The 24,422-nt window shown below is 43.3% G+C and overlaps 2 protein-coding genes across 2 annotated transcripts in view; both read right to left on the reverse strand.

Annotated features, from left to right (window-relative positions):
* Positions 1 to 2,583: 2,583 nt before the first annotated feature.
* LOC307263258 (cysteine protease atg4da-like) lies at positions 2,584 to 10,759 on the reverse strand. Its single transcript, XM_080044375.1, has 11 exons — positions 10,626 to 10,759; positions 8,702 to 8,947; positions 8,500 to 8,583; positions 7,753 to 7,926; positions 7,252 to 7,537; positions 7,084 to 7,148; positions 5,462 to 5,589; positions 5,023 to 5,101; positions 4,782 to 4,858; positions 4,094 to 4,213; positions 2,584 to 3,087 (listed from the first exon to the last, which is right to left on the reverse strand). The coding sequence occupies exons 2-11, from the start codon at positions 8,895 to 8,897 to the stop codon at positions 2,917 to 2,919; spliced, it is 1,380 nt and encodes a 459-aa protein (XP_079900501.1). The 5' UTR covers positions 8,898 to 8,947; positions 10,626 to 10,759; the 3' UTR covers positions 2,584 to 2,916.
* Positions 10,760 to 13,019: 2,260 nt separating this feature from the next.
* LOC307262287 (microtubule-associated serine/threonine-protein kinase 1-like) overlaps positions 13,020 to 24,422 on the reverse strand; it is a gene marked incomplete at both ends in the record, with an annotated part of 43,665 nt that continues 32,262 nt past the window's right edge. Inside the window, 19 exons of the mRNA XM_080043120.1 lie at positions 13,020 to 14,674; positions 15,238 to 15,425; positions 15,531 to 15,664; positions 15,752 to 15,874; positions 16,258 to 16,487; positions 16,579 to 16,803; positions 16,899 to 17,158; positions 17,279 to 17,439; positions 17,556 to 17,665; positions 18,121 to 18,243; positions 18,697 to 18,798; positions 18,963 to 19,128; positions 19,718 to 19,850; positions 19,985 to 20,123; positions 20,792 to 21,000; positions 21,115 to 21,191; positions 21,670 to 21,737; positions 21,833 to 21,965; positions 23,683 to 23,784. Coding sequence (XP_079899246.1) covers positions 13,020 to 14,674; positions 15,238 to 15,425; positions 15,531 to 15,664; positions 15,752 to 15,874; positions 16,258 to 16,487; positions 16,579 to 16,803; positions 16,899 to 17,158; positions 17,279 to 17,439; positions 17,556 to 17,665; positions 18,121 to 18,243; positions 18,697 to 18,798; positions 18,963 to 19,128; positions 19,718 to 19,850; positions 19,985 to 20,123; positions 20,792 to 21,000; positions 21,115 to 21,191; positions 21,670 to 21,737; positions 21,833 to 21,965; positions 23,683 to 23,784 — 4,338 coding nt within the window. The remainder of the gene's footprint in view (positions 14,675 to 15,237; positions 15,426 to 15,530; positions 15,665 to 15,751; positions 15,875 to 16,257; positions 16,488 to 16,578; positions 16,804 to 16,898; positions 17,159 to 17,278; positions 17,440 to 17,555; positions 17,666 to 18,120; positions 18,244 to 18,696; positions 18,799 to 18,962; positions 19,129 to 19,717; positions 19,851 to 19,984; positions 20,124 to 20,791; positions 21,001 to 21,114; positions 21,192 to 21,669; positions 21,738 to 21,832; positions 21,966 to 23,682; positions 23,785 to 24,422) is intronic.

Genomic DNA, 24,422 nt, shown 5'->3' on the forward strand with positions numbered 1-24,422 from the left:
TAACAGTAAAATAGGCCTAATTATCATACGAAATACCTCATAAAATTTAAATAATGTAGTATTCAGAGTCATATTCCTAAATGATGGTGGAAGCTTCTGTGTAAGTGCTGTGTATGTATGCACACACAATGTCAAAAAGTACATGGAGTACTGAAAAAGTATTTAGGAATGTGAATGAATAGTGTGGACCTACTTTTTGTTGGTAGTTTTAGGTCAAATGTTTTACACCTGCATTGTGTGCACTGTGTAGGGTCCCATGCTGAGTAGCTTTACGTTGCATTCTGGTGGAAAGTGCACTTAGTTGTAATGTAGGTATTGGAAAAGTGCCATTTCTGGTCACAAGCTGGACTGCTGAGAGATTACCCTGTACTGCTTGGCCCCTTAACTTTGTAAATACCCTTTGGCTGGTTTCATCGGGACATTGGGGCCCCCTGTCTGAATATATTTGTAGGTATCTCATTTGGTTCAGCATTCATGTTAAGTAACCGTTTACATTTCTGGTGTCTTAAGTTTTTATGTAACCCATTTTTGTGACTGTACAGGAATAACAATACTGAGCAGTATATTATTTAAAATTGCCCAATATATTGTTATTAAATATTTACTAATATTTAGTTAAATCCTTGTAGGCTACTTTATTTCCCTTTGTGATTTGTTATTGTGTTTTCCTGCTTTCTTTTGTGATTTGTTTTTGTGTTTTCCTATTAACCGTTTAAATTTGTACTTCAGGGCCACTGTATGAGTTACCCAATGGTTCCTCTTAGTACGACATTCTACGCCATATGCATCTAGAAGTGGGACAGCTAAAACGCCATCTATATCACCATCCTTCGTGAGCTTCAATGGACATTTGAGTGCGTTTTCTCTCATAACACCTCCACTGTTCCTGCATAAAGCCAAGCCAAATAGGCAACAGAGCACAACTCAGCTTTGACCCTTTTCCTGGATTCACCAGAGTCATTCTGAGGCCCTAGAGACCAATAATTTCCTGAGAAAGAGCTTTATTTGGCTAGCAACAGTCAGCAGTGGAACTCTTCCAGGCTGACTGACCTGACTCTGCTGGAGGAGACCTTCCAGCTGGTTACGATCACAGAGCATTTTGACCAGTCCCTGGTCCTCCTGGGGGCCCCTCTGAAGAGCGCAGGATGTTGCTCCACTGGACGACGTAACCAAAGCCCGGATCCATCAGTTTGTACATGTTGCTCTACAGTAGGACCTTTTCCTCTGGTTCTTCTATGAGAAGGCATAGCATCAGTATGGACTGGCAGAGGCAGAAATATGTGGGAAGGGGAAAAACCTCTTCAGGGACATGGAGGACCTAGTAGGACCATGGCCATTTGATGTATAGTCACTATCGGGGGTAAACAGGTACAGCGGAGCCTGACAACGCAGGAGCAGGGAATCTACAGAAGAGTAAATGCGACATGCCGAGAATTAAGTTTAAAAACAACTTTGTGAAATAAGTTGAAATGTCAAGAGTAAACAAGGCAGTTCAAAGTTGGAAAGATGTTGACAGATTCGAACTCTCAACTATCAATAACACGAAAGCAAAACGTTCAAAACAAAAGATGCATCTTTGTCATCATCGTAAGGCAGACAATACAACCTCAATTTTACGGAAACTATACGTCATATCAGCTCGAATAATAACAGCACTGAACTTTATAAGAGTAAAGGAATTTAGTATTTTTCGTTATTTCGTTATGCTGTTATGCATATGCATTTGTAGACATTCCCTACATTCTCCTCTCACAGAGGGATGGTATTAGTCAAGCTTACTGGAGTTTTTTTCCCTTTAAATCTTCCTATTTTTTTTTCTCTCCGGTGGCCCCACTAATCTCCCGTAAGGATTCTGAATTTGTCTAGTCCTGCCTGAGCTTCAGTACCATCCCCATCTAGATTTCCATCACACGTGAGGTCTGTTACCTATAGTGATTATTTCATGTAAGGGACCGTATGGAAATGATTAGGGGCCTGCAGAGGGTCAGAAAAGATGGAGTGTTATCTATTAATTTTTATTTTATTCTTTTACCGATTTTATTGCAGACTGCAAATTAGCTGAAGCTAGACGTCTTATATGCATCACATTTTCCCATTTTTTTGTGGCAATGTTGTATGTATTGTCCCTGTCAAATAAACATTAAAATAAAATAAATAAAATTTAGACCGGATAATGGTGCTAGATGAAAAGTCAGAGGGATAGCTAAGTTATTATTGTATCCCTATAAGGGAACATGAATGTCTGTACGGAACTTCATGGTGACCTCTCCCACAGTTGTTTAGACATTTTCCACAAAAACCACTAATGTGAACCTCATGGTGGCGGTAGAGGAAATGTCAGGGGATCTCTAAAGACCTTTACTAGCCCTTTTTATTAAGAAGATTACGCTTTTATCCCCACCTCAATCATTTACATACAGTCCCTAAAAGTAGCACTTCAAATCACAACATCGAGCATGTTTGAGTGACAGTCCACGGGATTACAAATCAGTTACTGTCTTTTATTCATACCTGTTTATTCAGATCAAAGACAGCAGAAAAACAACCCAGCTCATAAGAATCTTTTCAGTAAATTTTGTCCTTTTCCAGCAAGTGTACAATCACAAAACTTTTAACTTCTTCTCCAGCCAAGTCTTGTTCTTCCTGTGTTCCTCATGTGCGAGTCACATGTTTACAAAAATATTAAGTTTTAACCCTTTAAAAGGCCGCAGATCCTGTCACATCACATGACGGTACATCAATTAAAAAGTTCTCCTCTTAAAATAATAAATACAAAAACAAACAAGCACAATACAGCAATACAAATACAGTAGTGTAATTTATGATATCCGACTGACCACATCCTTTGACAAAGTTTTTAAGGATTCCGTGGAGGTTGAGGACATTGTTTGATCTTGTGATCTCCTCATGTTCACTTCACAATAGAACAAACTCGTCCAAGCTGTTGCTTGTGTCCACTCTTTTTCGTTCACTCTTCCTCAGGATACGAGTGATGTTGTTTGTGGGTGTAGTGCTTCTCTCCTCCTCTTGACTTTTTCCTTCTACAAATATAAACATGGGGTACGTCTGTGCAGATGTGGAGACAGCCTGTGGGAGGAGGTGACGGATCAGTAACAGGGCAAAGTCAACGATTCTGGAGAATGCTTGTCTTCAAAATATTTTTTTTAAATCAGAATCAGTGAAAAAAAATTCACGATCAGGTGCCTGTCCTTACTGTGTTGTCTGCTGAAAAACATCCAGTATTAATACACAGCCTAGCCTCTGTCAATGGATATGTAAATACAGTGGCTTTGACTCACCCACCGTAGCTAGCAACAATTCTATCCATATAGACTAAGTGACTGATCGGCTTATTTTGCTTTGTCAAGTATTTGGCTTCAACACCTATTTCAATTTAGACTGTCTTATTGTCACATGTGCTACAGTACTACTAAAACATATTCTACCTGTATTTTCATAACAATACATTTTAGCCTATATCGATAACATTGTTGCTAGCTACAGTGGGTCGGTCCGAGCCCCTTTGTTTACATACCAGTTTACAGATCTTAGGATGTGTATTAACACCAAAATATTTTGAGCGCACACACAGTGCGGACAGGTAGTGTATCAAGAGAAAATATGCACTGATTTTTACAAAAAGTTATTCTGACAAAAAGTGGTCTCCAGAATCACTGCCTCCTAGCCTGGTCCAACCAGACCATCGTACTAATTTGGCCGGAAGTAGGCGGGCGGGCGGAGCCAGGCTAACTGCCTCCACCTTTTTTTTTTTTGGCATTTTTATGCTTTATTGATAGTGTAGAGACAGAGTTGAAATGGGGCAGAAGAGAGGGGAGTGACATGCAGAGAATGACCGCGGGCTGGAATCGAACCCGGGTCCGCTGCTGGCCGAGGCCCATGGGGGGGACGCCCTACCAACTGAGCTAAGGGCGCCCCCTTGCCTCCACCTTTAAATCTGGATTAAACCCTAAAATTGTATTTAATGTTATTTGGTTCAAATAACTTACGATTCTAACAAAATCAGTTCAAACCAGAGAAGACACAAATCCAAATAATACACAGCCGCATTTCAACAAATAGTCTAGTCACATACCTCACTAACAATAGTGCAAAGTGATTCAAAGTCCTTTTGGCCTTTAGCATAGAATCCTATGGTACAGCTGGGGTCCATGCGAGAGAAGGACATTTTCCTTGGATATTTGCAGTGGAACGACTGTAGAAGTGGTGGAGAGGAAGAAAAAGGTCTGATGTGGATTTTAGCAATTCAACACTTTTACTCATAAAAAGCGATTCCTAGCTAGCTGCAACCCAGTGAGTACATTCGTAAATAGTTAAAAGATAGAAATTAAAAAGTTTTTTCCTGTATGTTAAAATATTGAGTAGCACCAATGGCAATTGTGAGCGTGAAAACTAATTTGTCAGCACAGCAGGCAGAGAAGTCTAAATAATTTGCTGGTTGAAATAGTTAGCTAGAAATTCACAAAAGTTAGCTTAAAAGAAACAAACCGAAATGCTGACAGTTCAATAGTATGCTAAATAAAAAGTATGATAATGTCCAGTTTAATAAAATGATGTTAAATAACATTTCGTTACACATTTGGCACATGACTTGTGGTCATGATCAAGCCGTACTTAAATTAATCTGATAGAGCTATTGGGCTACGTCTGAAAAACAGGTTGGGAACCAGGTTGGTTTACATGACTGAGCACACAGCTGCCTGTCACAGGAGGAAACAATATAGAAAACGAAAAAGGAGAAGAGAAAACGTGCTTCCTTATACCTCCAAGGGAAAGTTCTCCTTTGTTACATCCACAGCAGGCTGACAGTAGTGAGGGTCCAAATACAGCAGATGGTCGTCTTTTTTCACAGCAGGGCCAGAGGAAGAAAGAGAGAGAGAGAGAGAGAGAGAGAGAGAGAGAGAGAGAGAGAGCGAGAGAGAGAGAGAGAGAAAGAAAAAAGTGAAAGGACTGAGATCAAAACAGCTGACCACAATAACCATGTCAACACTGTGCTGCACATACCCTGGAAGCCGACGAAGAACAGAGAGTGCTTGGGTTTGCCACCAATGATTCCAACACAGCACTCTAATGTCAAGAGTTTCTGTGGAAAACAATGACATATATGGGGGTTATTCTTTGTATTTGTAAGACATGTATGCTTCACTTTCTTTAGAGCAGGGACTAATTCATACAGACAAATCACTGGGGGGGGTATGTTAATTTATTACTGTGTTTATAACTGTGCAACCACCACACTGTTAGCTGGGAAAAGCTAAAACGTATAGTTAGAATACCGTAATGAGTTACTTTTAAGTGCAATTTTAGTGACGTTGTTCTACTTAAGCTTTAAACTCCCTGAAACCTCCACAAGGACAAATCGAAAACCATCAGTGTTAAACGTTAACCCCGGTTTACTAATGCTCATAGTGAGTGAAAACACAGACAATATTGTTTTGGATACTTTGACACAGGTGGTGTAGGAGGGATTGAGGTCCTGCCCTCCGAGGCGCACAGGAACCAGGATGATGACTGACTTCCAGGACTGCGGGGGCGGCCGCTCACACAACGTCTTCACATCCTCCAAGTAGACTGGACAGACACACAGAAAGACATTTATTTATCCCAGCTGCTTTATTAAAGCTGCAGTTGAGAGTTTCAGCCGTTGGGATCCCAACGGCTGTTTTCCCAATGCTCTACCTGCTGTAGTTCCTCCCTTCGAACGACAGCTATGCGCGTTCATGTGAATTCAGTTACATTGACAGGAGACAAACACCATGTCCGATTCCGAGGTGATTAAACATTAGTAATGATAACTACATACGTACATATTGAGCATATATTTTAATCACAGACATACCATGTATGTTAGCTTAAAATCATTGTAAGTGTGCTAGTAGGCCTAACAAAAGTAGCTGTAACAGCCAGGCAAGATAGCAAACTAATTGTAACAGAGCGGAGAGGTGTGTGTGTATCTCCTACTATCTATGCTGCTGCTCTGACCGCAGCTGGGAGGGGCTGCTCGGGGCTGCTGCGCAAGGAGCGGGCTGCGTGTCAGTGCTCCCGCTGCTCGTTGAGAAGAGGTGATACTTGCTTTGGCGAAAAAAGTCACCAATAACACCAGAAAAAAAAGCTAGATTTGTCGCTTGTCGCTGTTTTGAAAAAAAAAGTTGCCAGGGGGGCTGAAAAGTCACTAAATATAGCGTCAAAATTGCTTTGAGTTGGCAACACTGAGCACAGGACGAGGGCTATATAGGGCCAGCGGACGTCCTGCTGCTAGCGGCAGGCAGCCTAGGGACAGAGGAAGGGGACGAGGTCGCGGTCGGAGAGGTCTTGATGTGATAGGGCAAGAAGACATGGCCGGTGTACTTTTTTTCGAGCTCTCTCCATCTCCCTTTCAGCAGTTAACTTTTCAACATTCGTCTTTCCTCGTTTTTTTGCTGTCTTAGCGGTGTTAGTTGTTGGTATCCTGGGAATGGTAAATTGAGGGTTCGTTTGTGAAGACATTGCTACTCGCTGTCCGCCGTAGTAGCCTAGTACCAAACAGTAGGCTAGTGTCAGACTGCTAGGGTCGTGAACGCTCACGCAACTGACGCATTAACGTCGTTGCCAAGGTCCCACAGCCAATAAGAACGGAGAATCTGACCTCGCTCTGATTGGTCAAAATTAACATGAGCGGTGGCAATTTTGGGGGGCAGCAGGGCAGGGGCAGGGGGGAGCAAAGTGATACAAAAATATTTTCAGACCACTTCACCTACATATAGCTGAATGGCTATTATGACAGTTTTGCCAAATATTACAGTAAAAAAACTCTCAACTGCAGCTTTAACAGTGCAAGCCCAGATGGAGCTTTGCAGGCTGAACTGTGTTAAACTATTGCTATGAGGCTATACTGTATATGCATGCACACACACTGGCATCGGTTCATAAACTTCTCTGTAGTTTCCAACTCTCTAATCAATAAAGCTCTAAAGCTAAATGTCTGAAGAGGCCTAAAGCACTGATCCATTCCTCTGTTTGAACAGCTGTGGAGAAACTTAGAGAGAGAGAGAGAGAGAGATTAAAGAGATGAAAGAGATCACTCACTGGTGCAATCTTGTGCAACATACACAGCAAGATCGGGAAGGTTTGCCGCTGCCGCCACAGCTTTCCTGAAAATAAGAGGAAATGTTCCGTAGGATGTTACATATTGGTAAAAAGTTGCCATGTAGAATTGGACCAGTGTATGGTGTGTGTCGCTGCGTCAGGTCTCACTGGAGGATGTGTGCCACGATGGATGGCCCGTACCAGTCCCCGGCCCTCTTGCCAGAGCTTTTGCCTAACTCCACCAGCTGGTGTATCCCAAACGGAGCCGTGGGAAGGTCTGCGAACCACGATACCACCTTTCTGTGTTCCACCTCCACCGGTTTGCACAGCCGGGAATCCAGGCTCAGCCTTCGACTCCTCTTATCCGTCTCACGCTCTGCGCTGTCCGCAGGGCGAGACACCGGCAAGTCCATGTCGTCTTTGAACACATGGTAGTTCACAGACCAAGTCCAATCTAGAGATGATAAAGTGTGTTGAGTATTGTGGAATGTATAGGACAATCATATAAGCTAGACGGACTGCAATCTCTGTTATACGGTAGTTATTCAGCTAATGGACTGGACACACACACACACTGCAGCACTGCAGTGTGTGTGTGTGTGTGTGTGTGTGTGTGTGTGTGTGTGTGTGTGTGTGTGTGTGTGTGTGTGTGTGTGTGTGTGTGGTCACCTGGCGGCATCAGGTGCAGCAGCAGGCCTTGTGCCAGCAGCATCTGCCCTGTGCGTAGGACACAACCCCATCCGCTGTCGGTGGTCAGACAGCCACCCGGAAGCGCAGGGAAACCCCGTCTGTATGTCAGCCACAGCAGAGACGCAAAGGAGCGACGGAAACACTCTTTCTCCCCTGACATGTGTGGAAGAAGTTTTTTGGTTGAAGAAAACTTCACTATAGTCCAATATGAAAACAAATCTTTACTTAGTTTCAAAAGACAATACAGATGATTATGGTCAGCATTTATGAATGGAGAGAAGACCAGAGCATCCTACTCAGAGCAATGCCAGGGTCTTGTCTGAGTTGTATACACAAAATGAGCTGCTTTATACAGAATGGTTGACATGGTCAGATAGGTAGGTAGAATAGCAATGGAACAATCAAGTTTGGTTCTTGATGACATCAATGCTAATCTGAGTCTGGGAGCTTCCAGGATGGCCCACACCTAGGATGTCAGCCCAATCAGACTGATTTAATTACAATAGAAACTCCAGACAGGATACATCAGTAGTTAAGATGAGAGGAAATACACTTCATACAATGATCAAATAATGAATATAGAGACAAGAGTAGAATTAAACTAATCAATATAAAATTGGCTTCCACACATGGTTACACAGTACGGATTAAAACTTCAGACAGAATCCCACTAGACAGAATCATTTGAGGAGGCACAATGCCACACTAAACTGCTCAAGGCCTCACCTTGATCCTTGAGCTCGTAGGACTTCCCCAGCATGATCAGTGGGGAGCCTTTGCTGAATTTGGATTTCTGCTTCAAGGAAAAACCTAAAAACAATAAAAGGGAGCAAAGAGAAAACAATACCAAAGAGAACAATTAGATCTGCTCTTTTTGCACAGTAAATATATGAAACAATGTTACAATGTCAGGGCGGTTAAAACGGACCATATTTGACACTGTTCCACGCCGAGACCAACTTGGTTCTCAGTCTGCCCCTCTCCTCTGCCTCCTGGTCTTCACTGCTAACTTGTGGGACCCGAGGACTAGCATCCTCAGCCGCAGAGAGGAAAAGCCAGTCGTCCATAGGGTCCTCTGCAGGGGACTGGCCCTCAGAGCGGGCAGAGGAGCTGCTGGCATTCATAACAAGTGGAGGTGACAAGGGGAGGAATAGCTACTTATCTCCATAGCAACCTACACAGACGAAGAAAAAAACGAGAGACAACACAAATTTTGTACACGTAACGCAACACCATAAGGGCCACCCAGCACGTACTATTTTGTCCTTAAAGGAAAAAAAGTTCTGCAGACAAGTTAATGTTAACCACTACAGAGTCAATTATTCTCCATGACATTAAGGGAAACCATGTGACTGCACCATGTGACACAAGGAATGCCAGATATGTCAATTCAGCTGCAGCAGGAGATCCGCTGGTGAACTATTCCCTCCGTCTGACACATTGACAGACACAGAAGTCGTCAATATTCCCTGATACAATAAGTGCAGTTATGTGGGTATTCTGGGTAATCATATTATATTCTATATCAGTAGTGTAATCAGTGACTAAAAAGGCCACACAGCTTTTACTATCAAAATACAACACTCATAATATCCAGTAACTAATGTAAAAGTGCATATCATTACCAAACGTAAAGGTGTTCTGCAGAAATATGCCCCGTGTAAATTAACTGTTATTATATATGCACCATAATTAGATTGTTAATACTGATATATCATGTAGCAGCATTTATTGGTTGTATCTTGTTGAGGTGGAGATATTGTTTTATAACCATTTTGGTGTTTTAGTCCAGCGGTTACCAAACAAAGATACATCTGACTGTGTTCCTGAGATTATTAATTGTATGGCAGACAACAACAAAAAACAACGATAATCTACAAACAAATGTTAGTTAATTTTTTTTAAGGCATAAAGGATAATTTTATCTCCTTGTTACTAAATGTTAGGATCTAAGAAGGGGCTCCAAGTAGATCCGAGAGGACTGGAAACCACTTGTTTATCTTTAAACATAAATTGTTATTTAACAAGATAATCAAATGTTTCAAATCGTATCTTAATCTGATAAATTGCAAATAACTACGCCAATAGCTGTCAGATGAAGGTAATGCAGTAAAAAGGTAGTATGCATTAAAAAGTACCTCAACATTGTGCTGAAGTAGGCCTACAGTACACTACTTGAGTAAAATGTTAGTTAGTTACTTTTCACAACTGTGGTTTTTTTTTCTTCCGAAAATGAAAAAAAATTCCCCATGTCATAAACAATCACATATTTGGTAAAATATCAAATTTTATCAAGCACAGTAACAACCTTATTCATGACACTTTCACATTGTGTACTAAAAGTATAATACACCCTTTTAGTGCTGACAGAAGATTTGAAATGTAAAACATGTCATAGCCTATAACTTGAAATTTAATAAGGTACATAGCCTAATTAGGCAAGATTAAAACTAAATGATGGACAGGTGAACTAGTCTGCTAGATAAATTAACTGAGTAATGAATACCATGTCGCACTTTTACTTTAAATGATTGAACAGTTCATAGGCCTACTCATGACACTACTGTTGGATACAGACATTGGTCAACTAAATACAAACCGTAGGCTATATGTAACCTTAGTATACAACTAAACAGTGAAGCCCTACAGAAATAAACTGTTCATATCACGACTACAAATGGGACACTACGACACTACGAGATAAATTTAACTCGGCTATGAGAAGGGTTCGTTCTCATGTCCACAACACAAAACGTCCAGGCATACAGCTTCGGAGCGCCAGAGCCATGCACTCGCAGCAAAATCCTCCATAGGATTTATAAACTTATCAGTGCGTGACATTCATCGTTTACCTTCATCCATACAGCGTCATTTTGTCTCCTTCGAAGAGAGAAAGTCACTGAGAGGCACTTAAGTTTGGGTTTATTTTGCTACCAACAGAATCTCGCCGCGAGCATCAAAGAGCAACGCTAAATTAATCTGCGCTTACTTCCTGTTTACACTGGTTACATGTTTGCACCGCTGTGATTGGTCAACACAGAACCAATCAAAGCGAGCCCCTCTATTATTCTCTTGGCTGCTCATTTTAAAACAATTATTAATTTTTTTTTATCTTAATAAAAAAATAATACTAATACTACTACTACTACTACTACTACTACTACTACTACTACTACTACTACTACTAATAATAATAATAATAATAATAATAATAATAATAGTTATAATTATAAAAGTTCAAAGGCAAAACGAAGGGTTTCTCTGCATTTTATTACATTTCTGCACAATAGGCTTTTTTTGCATTGGTTTTTCACAACAGTGGCAGATAAATATGTTGCAATGTAATGGACAACAACAGTCAGGACACAGTTGTTGTAAAAAAAATTAAAAGGTATACCACTCGGAAAAAAATGGACATGACATAAATATTACAACTTCAGACTTGTGGAGTGAAGGCTTCAAAACTGCTCACAATGGGGATAGTAGCCACACAGGTTTGGTAGATTTCACATTGTAAGTGTAAAATGTATAAATAATTTGTTTCAGTCATGAAGCTCACTACTTGTAACATGGAAAAACAGTTTGAATTAATAAAAAAGTTTAATAAATAAATAGAACAAATAGAAAAATAAAACAAATAAATATATAGAATGAGTCAACAAAAATATTTGACACTAAAATAAAGTGCAATTGTCTTAAAACACACATGTTTAATGTCCAAACCTTGGGTAGATGTCTGCTGACCTCATCATCCTAATGGATAAAACAAATAACTGTTCAGCCTATTAAACTTATTTGAGATTGATCTAATTGTGTTCATAGACAAAATAAGAATTATAATGTATGACACGGAAAGCTATTCAGGCTAAACGTACACCCATCTGTCTTTGTACCTCAGGACTTTGGGTGTCATGTGACATCGTCCACAAGGTGGCAGTCTGAGCTTGCTCACCCAAAAACTACCAAGATCATTTTTCTGCAACACACAAGAACAAAACACGACCTCACTGCTAAGATGCTCTCCTCATATCTACTCCCAGGCTCTGCATATCTTCTACTACTATATCATTGACCAGGGTGCTCAGTTTTTATGAAACTGGGCACTGTCGGATTGCATAATATTATACATTTAAATGTAAACAAAACAGATCACATAATCCCTAAATAAAAAGACTGGCACTTTCTCTCACACATTAACAATACACGATACACCACACATCTGAATAAATAGAAAAAAGGTGAGTGACAGTTTCTAGCTTGCTCTCCCTATAAGTGTGACTTACATTATGGTTCTTTATGCACTTTGTCTCCTCACTAAACTTCAAACACACTAGTGTATTCACCAAAATAGCCTAAAATATATCATTGCACATTTTACTACGATCAATGGAGACAATGTTTCAAATAAAAAAGCATTTGCTCGGCTTATTGCAACCCTTTTTTCAGTCTTCTCTTCCCTTCCTCAGCACAATGTAAACTCAGTCATTGGGGACACCTGGCTAAAAAGTGGCGATATTAGCACATATAGCTAAGTGTCCCTGTGCAAGTTCATCTACTCCACCTCTTTCAACCCCAGTGAAATTCAGCCCTTAAACAGATCGGAAACCAACAGGCTGATTCACCCTCTTATTCTAGCATTTTGGTATGTTGGTCCAGTTTATGCTGCGTTTTTCTCTATTCCTCCCAACACGACACAAGCCTGAACTCCTTTAGTAACTGACTGAAAACACACTGTGTGTTGTTCTTCTTCCAGCTGAACTAAACGATGGCACTGGAGCTAATCTGACATGCGAGTAATGCCCGTTTATAACAGAATCCTGCTTGTTTACATGAAGTTAACAGTTTGCCTGTCGGGGTTGGCTGAAAAGTCGTTCACAGTGTTCACCACCTTAAGGTCTGCTTTATATTATCTTCTTTTTAGATAAGTCTTTCATTTTCCATGTACAGTGTCAATCATGCATTAAAACATTTTCATTTTCCCTATATACAAATCACACACAACACATTGATGAACATAGATAACATACACGGGACTACATTATGATACCATGAGCGCACATTTTTCCAACATTGCTGATGCATCTTTGTTCACATCTGATGTGTCTACATGTCACATGTCATCTATTTGGTGTTATTTCATCAGGCATTCACGTCTCCCCTCCATCTAAAGTCATGTTATTTCATGATATGTGAGTGTGATGCTACAGTAAAAGGCATTGCATGGGAGAGTCTGACTCTTTCCCCTATCACGAATGATGCTTGGAGCTTCGAATGTTTCCTTTATCAGACTGGAATGTGCTGGCTCCGGCCGCCGTCGCCGTCTGCTGCCCCCTCCGCCCGGCCCCAGACAAAGCCTCTGGCCTTCCCGCTGCGCTTACTCGCTTCTCCTCACTGGACTTGGAGGTATCTTTTACCTTGGCCCCCTCCTGTGATGCCCCTTTCATGGGCCCCAGCACTGTTTTTGCCACACTCGTGAGCTGGGTGACAAAGCTGGCTTGTGACATGGGCCGGGACTTGCTGGAGCACGGTGAGGCCGCACTAGAGGAGGGCGACATGGGATTCTCCTCCAGGACTTCCAGGTAGGCCCTCTCCTCCTTGGACCCGCGGTAACTGCTTGATACCTTCTCCACCTTTGACCTGGCAGCAGCTGGTGTATGAGCTGCTGTGTGGGCTTGAACCTGGGTGGGAATCGGAGGTGCTGGTCCTTTGACCTTGGTCATCTCAGTTGCTTTATCACTTCCGCCACTGCCTCCCTTCTCTCCCGCCTCTGTGCCTTTACGGGGCTTTGGCTGCTCTGCAGTTGAAACCTTCTGCATGTTTCCTTTGTCTGAAGCTGCAGAGCCTTTCACCTTCTCCTCAGTCTTCTCGGGAGCTTTAGCTGCAGCTCTGCTGTCTGTCTGCATGCTCTGCTGCTTGCTGTCCAGTGGTTGGCCCTTTGATGTCCTGGGCGGGGGGATCTTCTCAGTCAGTTTACTCTTGGAGACTGCTGCCTCAGAGCTCGGCCTGCTTGCATTTTGAGGTTTGTCTCCTGAGCTCGGCTTGGCCTCTGCAGAGGATGAAACCAGTGCTGGACTTGACTTAGTCTCCACTGTGGCTACCCTTAAGTTGTCCTTTATGACCTCAGTGGTGGACAAGGTTTTACTTGTGTCAGCAGCGGCGGTCTTGGACTCAGCTTTAGTAGCCGTGCTCTCAGATTGCAGCCTGGTGAGCTCAGAGGCTGCGGTCTGGGTATCTTTCTCTTTGGCTGGGAGCAGAGTGCCACGGCTGAGCGGCGACTCCTGCCTCCCCATCCTGCGAACGGGCTTCAGGCCTCCGATCTCCCCTCCCATGGGTGGAGAAGGGGATGAGGACGAGGAAGGAGAGGGGGGCGCAGGGCCATTCTCTCCCTCCATCTCCAACAGACTCTGTAGGCTGTGCTCACAGTGGAAGGACTCTCTCCGGTAGTCCCCGTGTGACACCTCCAGGCTGTGCTTGCGCAACGACACCCCACCCGTCAGAGGCGAAGGCGTCGAGGATGATGAAGAGGAGGAAGGTAGCATCGGTCCTCCCAGCTTTTCTGCTGACTGCACCCGCTGCAGCAGTGGGGACCTGGGCGGCTCTGCGCTCTTGGGACGAGGGCGGGAGACGGGAGGGGAGGAGTGGAGCTTGGCCGGGAAGGTCTGCGTGGTGTTGGAGCTGCCCACAGTGTGTCCAGAGAGAGGTGGAGGAGATGAGGTGGTCGGGGAGGGGGTGTGAGCCAGGGGGGACAAAGGGATGTTGCCGGCAGATTTGCAGCGCGCAGAGCGGTACTGGCGGTGCAGTTTGGGAGACAGACCGTGCAGGGAGCTGGGCCTCATGTGATGAGAGGCCGCAGGGGAGTTGGGGGTACTGGACGCAGGGGAGCTGCTCTGGGAGGAGGTGCCTGGTGAGAGGAGAGAAAAATAAACATATTTTCTGATTCTTTCTATCACAATATGTAAAAATATTTTATTTCTGCTCCGCCAAGAATGGAAATTTTCCCAGTCAAATTTACTCGTCTGTTTTTATCTTGTTCTATTTAAATATGTATGCTCTTTCAGAAACCATGCAAAGGGTCAGCGCAGAAGAGAGAAAAAGGGATTAAATGAGCATGATTAAAGGTGGACTCTGGAGAAAATCACTTTTTGTGAAAATAAGTGAATATGTCCTCACTATGCGCTACCTGTCTGTACTGTGTGTGCACTTAAAATACTAGTGTTAAAACACAGCCTAGGTTTTGTAAATGGGCATGTTTCCAGCTCACACAGAACGTTCAGGTTACGGATTGCGAGGGGCAGGGGCAACCATTAATGTGCTCATGAATAAAAAATAAATGGGGTCCCACTCGTAACAAAAAAAGATCCACAAGTCCCACACTTGGTCAGAAACTCTGCAGGGAATGTTCAAGTTACTCTTTAAAAAGCAAAAAATCTAAAACACAGAAAATATCTGAACCTTTAACCTTACCCATTAAAGGGGATTCAATAGCTGTGCGGTAAGTCTGTGTGGGCGAGCGGGCAGAGATGCTGTGGGTCGGGGAGCCTGGGAGACTGTCGCCAGATGAAAGAGAACGATTTAAAGAGGAGAGGCTCCGGCTGGTGTGGAGCAGGTTGGACTGCTTGGTGATTTTCCTGAATAGGGAGCTGCGCTTCTTACTGAAAAGAGACAAATGATAGTGATGAGGACAATAAAGGCATGCAAAGCATCAAATATTCCTTTGTTCTAGTGAGGAAATGCATCTATTTTTTGTGGGTACACACTCTTGTCCCTCCTTGGCTCCTGTCCTCTTGCTGCGTCGTGCCATCTTGGATTTATAGCTGGACTTCCGGGCAGGACCCAATTTTATAGAGGTGTTCTCAAATGGAGTAGTTGTAACTGTCACTTTGCTTCCACTCTGTAGATATATAATATGATAAAAAAATGACATTGACTGAACCATCCAAATATCTTAAAATGTGTATATAAATGAGGTAGTACTCACCTTCAGTATGAGCTCCACCACCTCTGTGTGGACCAGACCATGGACGGACTCGCTGTTCACATGAGTGATGAGGTCACCGGCATTTAGTCCAGCATCCTGGGCAGGACCTCCATCCTCCACATGCTGTGATCACAACAAAAGAGGTCATTGAAACGGATTCAGCACTGTGCTGGTAGGTTGGAACATGTTTCAGATACCAATTACATTTCATGTGGTGTTCCACATGGTTCAATACTTGGTCCACTCTACCTTCTACCTAGCCCAAATATATTACAACTTACATATACTTTTCATAGCTATGCAGATGACATACAACTGTACATATCGCACCAGATGACGCCGATTAACATTTAACAGACTGCCTTAAAATATTTAAGTTTGGTTGATCTATTTGAAATGAATGTGGACATAATTATAGCTATGTGGTGTTTATTTAAAAAGAAAGTACATATTCCAGCTTGGCTTGTGGAATAGATCCATCAAAAGTGTGCGTGCTGTTTGCTCACCCAGACCATGTGATGTACGCTGTAGACGTCACTGTCTCCCATGTAGACTCTGATGGCCCGGAGAGTGAAGCCATACTTCTTCCCGGAGCGGTGGATGGTGGTTGGAGAATGCGGGACGTTGACCATGGGAGAGTAGTCTCTGCTGGGAGAAGAGTCTCGGGAGGACGGGTTGGAGGAGAGCGAGCGAGGAGACATGGGGCTGGCCAGAGGGGAGGCTCCATGCTGCTCCACTGAGGAGAGAAGGACAGAGTTAAGAGTTACATTCCAGGATTTACCTCTTAATGTTTTTTCAATAAGGTTTTATGTAACTGGTGCATTTACCTGCTGGAATGATGACAGATAAAGCAGTAGCAGACGCAGATTTGATAACTTTGGTTCCTGGTCGTGAGTTGAGCTTCTCTCCTTCAACTGAGAGCTGCTGGCGGCGAACCCTCCGCAGCACCAGGTCAGTGGTGGCCCCGCGGGGCAGCGGTGGCTCCAGAGGCCCCAGAACTGTTGCACTGCCTGGAATGGGCAATGATGCATCTGCAGGTCTCAAAAGCTTGTCTGGGACATAAGAACCCAAACGTAAATACATTTCTTGGTGTAAATTGTGATCAAGTACAGGTGAAGGGTCAAAAATAACATCCTTTCTGTCTTACCTCCAGCTGTGAGCCCATTGCTATCTTTATGGAATGATCTCAGATCGCCTTGAGAGGTGTTAACACCCATGGCTCCTTCTAGGGACGCCCCCCTGGTCTTCACTGGAGGCTGCCTGCAAGGGACAGGTAGCTCAGAGTCCACCTCCAGAGGGGAGGCCAGGCGGTGTGAGTCCATGAGGGCAGAGAAGCGTCTCCGGGCCCCGGATGGTGGGCTGTAGTCGCTCTCGGTGAAGGAGGACTCAGAGCAGGACAAGCGCTTCCTGAAAAAGTAAGGCAGTCGTAGAAAATATCTGGGTTAAAGCTGACCTATTTTCAACTATATATGACACTTGACATATTAAAAACGTTTCTTTTTCCTATTTCTCGTGGGCTGCACTCACATCTCGGGTGATCCGGTCCTCCAGCTCTTGTCCCTGAGGGTGAAGCTACCCATGCTTTCTCTCTTGGCCACTCGATCCTCCCTGGGGACCTTGTGCTCCCGTAGAGTCACGCCAGGGGGTTTGTGTTCCAACTGAGACAGATGCTCCATACTGCTGTACACCTGCAAGACAGTTGTGGGCAATGATTTCATTGTTATGTGGACTGATGAATAAGCATCTCCATTTTGAATTCCTCAAACATTCTCTAGGTTTCTTCATGTGAATGTTTCAGCCTGACCTTGCTGAAGCGAGGGGAGCAGGATGAGAAGCGATGTAGCTCCACAGGCTCATCGTCGTTGGTATCATCTTCATCATATGACTGCACATGGTGATAGCGGTCAGATCGGGCTGGTGAGGACAGGGGACGACATATCATTGGCTTCACAATGGGAAAATATTCTGTGAAACAGCGGTACTATCTTTGTCTCTGTGCACTCATTCTGTTTCTACTCATGTCACTCATTGTACTATCACACAGTATTATCGACTGCCATTGCCCCATCTGAAACAAAAGCAGTCACTGTATACTGAAAAGTTCACCTGCAAGACAACACTTTAAACTCATACCGAACGCCCTGCTCAAGCCTAATTGACCCATTCAAGTCTAAAAATAAGCATTACACTAATTACATAATAATAACTGGCTTCGCAGTAATTGTTATGGCAACTCCATGGGAGACCTCACGTGGGTGTGGTGGCAATGATGGGGATGATTCAGAAGTCCCTGATCTGTTTTGATGAAAACGTTTTTTTTTCGGAAGCTCAAACAGGATCTGTGATCCGTGACTGGAATCCTGACTCACTATCAAAGTAGCTAGTGTCTTCCTCGGACTCCAGGTGTGGAATAAATTCTGCCTTCTGTCTCAGCAGGCTGTTCCAGTTCACCTCTGTAAAGAACGAATGCTGTTTCACTTCAAAGGCACCACCTACAGGGCAGAGGAAGAGAGGAGGGGAAAAGAGGGAGAGAGAGAGAGAGAGAGAAAGTAGGGAAGAGATGAAGACCGACAGCTGGAAACTGCAGCCCTAAAGCAAGTAGGCTGGATAATAGAGACACCAGAGTAGTCCCCAAACAGTGGTAGAGGCATTATGGATTATGGAGAAATACTTCAACAAAAAGTAAAGATAGATAGCTAAATTAAACAGTTGAAATAGCTTAAAGTAAAGCTCAATTAGTTGAAATAGCTAAAATTGCATGATAAATGGTTGAAACAGTTAGAAGTACAGGATAAATGGTTGAAGGAGCTAAAGTAAAATCATCATGACGGTTGCAACAAAAGCGTAGTAGCAGTATTTAAGTGCTCCTGAGGCTGTGGGGACCTTAGAATACAACCAAAACAGGGCTGTGGCTGGAGATGAGGATCCTGATGTGGGTGACTAACCTGTGCCCAGTCGAGCTAGTGGATTGGTCTGCAGAAGGGAGGAGATCAGGTGCTGGGCATCGATGGGGAGAGCCTCGTCCCCTTCTGGCCACACTATGTCATCTATACCACAAAACAGAAGAGCGAGAGTCATAGAGGGTATGAGAAAACACTTTTTTTTTTGGTGAAGACGGAGGTGAGGAAAGTCTGTTGAAAAGCAAAACAAAATGAATGTTTGAACCCATTTCAACTTCTAGTCACTGTCTGTCAGACCTTTGATCCCTCACCTGTAATGACCTGTCCAAACAGCTCCTCTGGAGTGTCTCCAAAGAAAGGCACGCAGCCCACCAGGAACTCATACAGGATGATGCCCATAGCCCACCAGTCCACTGGCTTCCCGTAACCCTGCCGGAGAATAACCTCCGGGGCAATGTACTCCGGAGTTCCACACACCTAATAGAAAAAAAGAGCAACACACCAGGTCCTGTAAATTACATGCAGTGTACTGCTAATTTTACTTAGAACATTTGCATTTTTTTCTGCGTAGATGAGTGGATCCCTCCAGAGATGCCGAAATAAGATGAAAGCCACCCCCGTGAGGGTGTTCATGTGCAGATGGGTATGCACTGAATGCTAGCCATACTGCACAGGCAAGAAAATAATGAGGCTTAGATTCAAAGCATGAGCGCTGAATGAAAGGCTTAGTGGAAAATAAAACACACCTGCAAGAGGGCTGATTATAATAACCGAGGAAATACGGGCCTATTGTCCAGCCAACTGTTAACTGCTCTCATTTTTCACGCTTCAGAGATATTCCCTGGCACACAGAGACAGGGAATATCTTTGCATAGAAAATTAAGGCACATCAAAGGAGGTTTCATATTTAAACTTCATGCTCCAGCTGATCAGTCTGTACTGCAATACAGCCAGAATGACACCATTTACAAATGAATTGAATCACTTAGAATTTATTCAATAAATGAGTTGGAATGTGAGTATACAGCTCTGCTATAATTTGCAAATCTTTTGCGTGTTTTCATACCTGTTTATCCAAGAACTCCCGAGTATCCTTCTCTATGTGTCCCTCGTATAAGTTGGTGGTGAGACTCATCAGGCCCATCTTAGAAAGGCCAAAGTCAGTGAGCTTGATGTGGCCCATTGAGGTGATCAGGAGGCTGAGAATGGAAACAGCAACGTGTGGTTCAAGCTATACAAATACTTTATCTATACTCCTTTTTAAGTAGTAAACTATTGTCACAGTTTGCGTCATTTCTTTGCAACACTGTGATGAACACAAACTGCGTCTTACTTGTCTGGCTTGAGGTCCCGGTGCACAATGCCATAGTTGTGTAGGTACTCCAGTGCCAGGACAGTCTCTGCAAAGTACATGCGTGCCATTTCCACAGGCAGGGCCCCGATGTTCTTCAGCAGAGTGGCACAGTCTCCACCTGGAAACAAAAATTCATTATTTGAATACATCACTTGCTGCTGACGTTAGCAGTTACTATGACTACGACCACTTCAACTTTGGGGCCAATGAATGAGCAACACACACACACACACACACACACACACACAGATACCGTATTTGTTCTGCTGTTAACTATAATGGCTGTGCTTTGAGTCATTCAGCATCATATAATCAAGAATATCAAGCACATTAGTATGTTTTTTTTAATTTTCACTGGGCATTCGGGGAAATTCACCTAACTTACCGCCAAGAATTAAAGAGAGCCTTTAGCATGCTAGCGTTGTCTAGCCTAGGAATGGTACTGTTCTGCATCACTCCTGACTGAAATACTGTATCTCAACAGTTGTTGGATGGACACCCATTTAATAAAAAATAAAAATAAATTGGCATTTTTATGCTTTTATTGCAAAATTTAGAGAGACAGAGAGGGGAATGACATGCAGAGAACGACCACAAGCGGGATTTGAACTCGTGGTCTGCTGCTTCTGAGGACTGAGCCTCTATGGGGGGCGCTCGTGGGGTAGTGGGGTAGTGGTCACAACAAGGATATCTAATGTGCCATCTACTCTGGCGCCACTCTTATTTGGTTGACGTTTTTTGGTTTTGAGTTAAATGTCTCAACCAAATTTGAACAGATCTTCTCACCTTCTACGTACTCCATGACCATGCAGAGGTGCCGGCGGGTTTCGAAGGAGCAGAACATGGACACGACAAAGGGATTCTCTGCGAAGGTGAGGATGTCTCTCTCCACAAAGGCCTGCTCGATCTGGTTCCTCAGGATCAGGTTCTGCTTGTTGATCTTCTTCATGGCAAATCGCTGACGTGACTCCAGGTGACGCACCAGGTACACAGCACTGTGCACAAGCATGCACACATTATTTTTTTTTGTGTGATGGTGCTTGACTGATGAAGAGAAAATACAATGTCATCAGTTACTCATCAACAAACCCTTATGATGCTCTACTCACCCATACGCTCCGTTACTGATAAGCTTGATGGTCTGGAAGTCTTCTTCTCCCGGTGGTTTCATCGCTCTCATTTTACCCTGTGGGATCAAACATCACAACGCTGTGATTAAATATGATCCAATGTGAAATCGGACACTTAAGATAACTGCTGCTACTACAAGTTAATAAATCACTCACATTGTCTCTTGACAAGAAAATTAGTTCACAGATAAGTGTAATGCGCCTTCGGTTCTAGACTGTTCCCTCCTCCATTGTTTTGTCTGCGAAGCTTAATTTTGGGAGTTGGAGTTTTGCCTAATGCTAGAGGCATGTCCCAGAGAGAGAGAAGTGAGGAGGGGGTGGGGGTGGGGGGGTATCCTGTTTTTTTGTTCCTCAGCACAAATCTGCTAAATTAGATGGATCAAAGCACGTATGCCAAGTCATTAGCAGATGAAGCGGGCATTTCCAGTGAGAGCAGCATGGGCCAGACTTTAAAATGCTGCTCTGCTACCACGGTTAGAAATGGAAGGGGATTAACACAGGGATGGCCGAGTAGAGGAATATCGCAGTGCTCACCTCTGTCGAGTCGTCCGTCTCGGGTGTCAGCGGCCCCTCGCTGTCGTAGCTATCGAGGTTTACCATCTCTGAGGACAGTAAATATGTCAGTTTAATATCAGCTGCGAGTTACTTTACTTCCTACAAACCTGCGTTGGTTTAAGTGTCTGTCTCTTTCCCTCACCTTCGATAGGGTCTCTGGTCAGTCCCAGCTGGCTGATGATGTATCGAGGAATGTCTGTTTTCATCAGGTGACCCTCCTTGGCGTGATCCTCTGCCGCCTCCAACAGGTGGTAGAACTCCTCGGGGTTAAACTCCTGGAAGCCACAGCATTGAGACATGACTTTTCTTTTCTTTTCTTTTTTGCAGTTTGTTCCATTTAAGGTACACTATGTAGTTTTAGGGGAGGGGGATTTGTATACATTTGCAGGGCCTGCGGTTAGTTTCCAAAACTCCTTCATGTAATTCATCAATGTAAATCATCATAAAACAAAACAAAAGGATTTTGAGGCACCTGGAACCAAACGTATAGGACTAGAATATGTTTGTATACAAAACTGTGGGCCCTGCTTCCGTCAACAACAACAGTGAAACAGTAACTTGTAAGCTATATTTTTACCTTTAAACAGTGTATCAATCCAATTTGCCTGTGAGTAAAGTTTTGTTTGTTCAGTTTTGAAAATATACCTTAGAAAATGTTCACTTCTCTGACACACCTGAAGTTACATAGTGCACCTTTAACCTTGAATTAACGACATTAAATCAGACTCTGTGGGAGAATTGGATTTTGGTTGGAGAGAAAATTGCTTCCAGATAAGCCGATTTGACTGTGAATCCGTAAATGCTTCCATATATCCAGGTAAAGCCACCGTATCTGCTGATAGGAGTTGTTTCACGTCTGGCTGCCTCTGGAGCAGCTCCAAGATTGGTTTTCTGAGAGACACCATCGCTGCAGTCTGTGCAGTACTCAGCCTAAGGAGAGACCTGGTGGGCACTTTCTGAATTCTCTTATTGGACTCATATCCCATTGAAAGCTATGTGTTACAAAGTTTTCTGTTCTCTTTAAACATACACCATTCATTCAAAATCAGCCCAAATCTTAAAGTCAGAGCAAAGTCCAGAAGCAAATGGAGAGGACTTGAGTGGCTGCTTCCCAAGACCGAAGAGGTATTTGTGCCTTTATGTTGTTTGTGTGATCATACATTTTAAGCAAAGTCACAAGTTATGTTTTGATGAGGAATTATTCTAACACAAAGAATACTTTACTTTGATGCAAATGAAGGAAACCCAGAAGGAGAACATCTGGTGTCATTTGTAGGGTGTTATCTCTTCAGGCCAGGAATGTGGTGTGCACGTGTCATGTGCATTTACGTCATGCATTGGCGCAGAGGAGGGTTTCATCCATTGTACTACTGCATCTCCTGGCTGCTCTTCCAAACCTGGTCTCTAACCACGGTGAGGTCAATTCTCCCTGTCACTGTTTTAGCTGTCGCTCATAATCCAAAACTCACGTCAGTGGGAGCGTGTCTCATCAAGGTTGTTATTAAACGTTGTGGCACAAGGCTAGTCAACAGATGTGTGCGCACAAAAAAAAAAAAAAAAAAACATACACACACACACACACACAGGCAGCCACACACAGGCAGCCTCCAACTTTAAATGACACCACGGTCACGCTCTGTCTGAGTCAGACTGGAAGGCAGCCCAGCAGCAGGAGGCCGCTGCCCGGTATTAGTTGGGCAAATTTTAATCTAAATGCAAATGTCCTCGCCATCCAGACAGACTGGACATTTACTTAAGTGTTTGCTTTGCTTTTGTTTTTTTGTAACTGCCCCTGCGGTGTAATACATCAGGATGCTTAAACACTCATGATGGGCTTACAAATGAGGGTCTGCACTCGAGTATAGTTAGAGAAAAATCTATTTGTCTTAAGTCACGGGAAGGGACTTGAACTGCAAAATGGATGGTGAACTTCCCAGTAGGGATTTAACGATGAAATGGGGTAAACACTTTAACGTGTGCAGGTTATCTTACCAGACACTCCAGAAGCCTGGCAGGTCGGGAGATGATGATGAGGAGCTTCTTCACCAACTCTGTAACAAAGGCTACCTCGGAGCTCTCCGAACGTTCAAAGGCCTGACAGAGTGAGACAGAAAGATAGAACATTTACAACATTTACAAAAAGCCATCTAACCCAGTTAATGCAACAATAATATGCAGCCACCGTGTTGCAATCACTTTGACAGAGAGGCAAAAAAGACAAACAAAAGGCAGAAGGAGTGTTTCAAAAAAGCTGTGATATGTGAGAATATCTGAAAAATCACAGCAGATCCAATCAAACCGAAGCCAGGCAACACAAAGGAATCACAGCTATCTGATCAAGCCGCCTGAAGGGGGGTTGCTGATGAAGTTCCCAGATAGCAGCTATCTGCTCTGGCAAATCACGAGCACAATTAGCTTTCATTTAGCACAGCCGTTTCAATCTTGTCTCTCACCAAAGTCATCACAACTGAATTGTCAATCATCATAGTCCCAACCAGAGAGGACCAATGCATTATGTTATGGCTACAAATCTTTTCGTAGATATCGCCGTATGAAAAATATTTACTAAGAAAGTACAACCAAAGTGATTTAACTACGTGGCCTGTGTTTTACCCCTGTTTGACTTATTTTGTTGTAGAAAAGCAAATAAGAGCTGGGTTTATTTTGAAGCTTTTTAATGCCAATATGATACCCAAGTTAATTACATTATATGTCTTTATTTTTTGATTATC

Source organism: Ammodytes marinus, assembly GCF_949987685.1.
Source record: "Ammodytes marinus genome assembly, chromosome: 16".
NCBI lineage: Eukaryota > Metazoa > Chordata > Actinopteri > Uranoscopiformes > Ammodytidae > Ammodytes > Ammodytes marinus.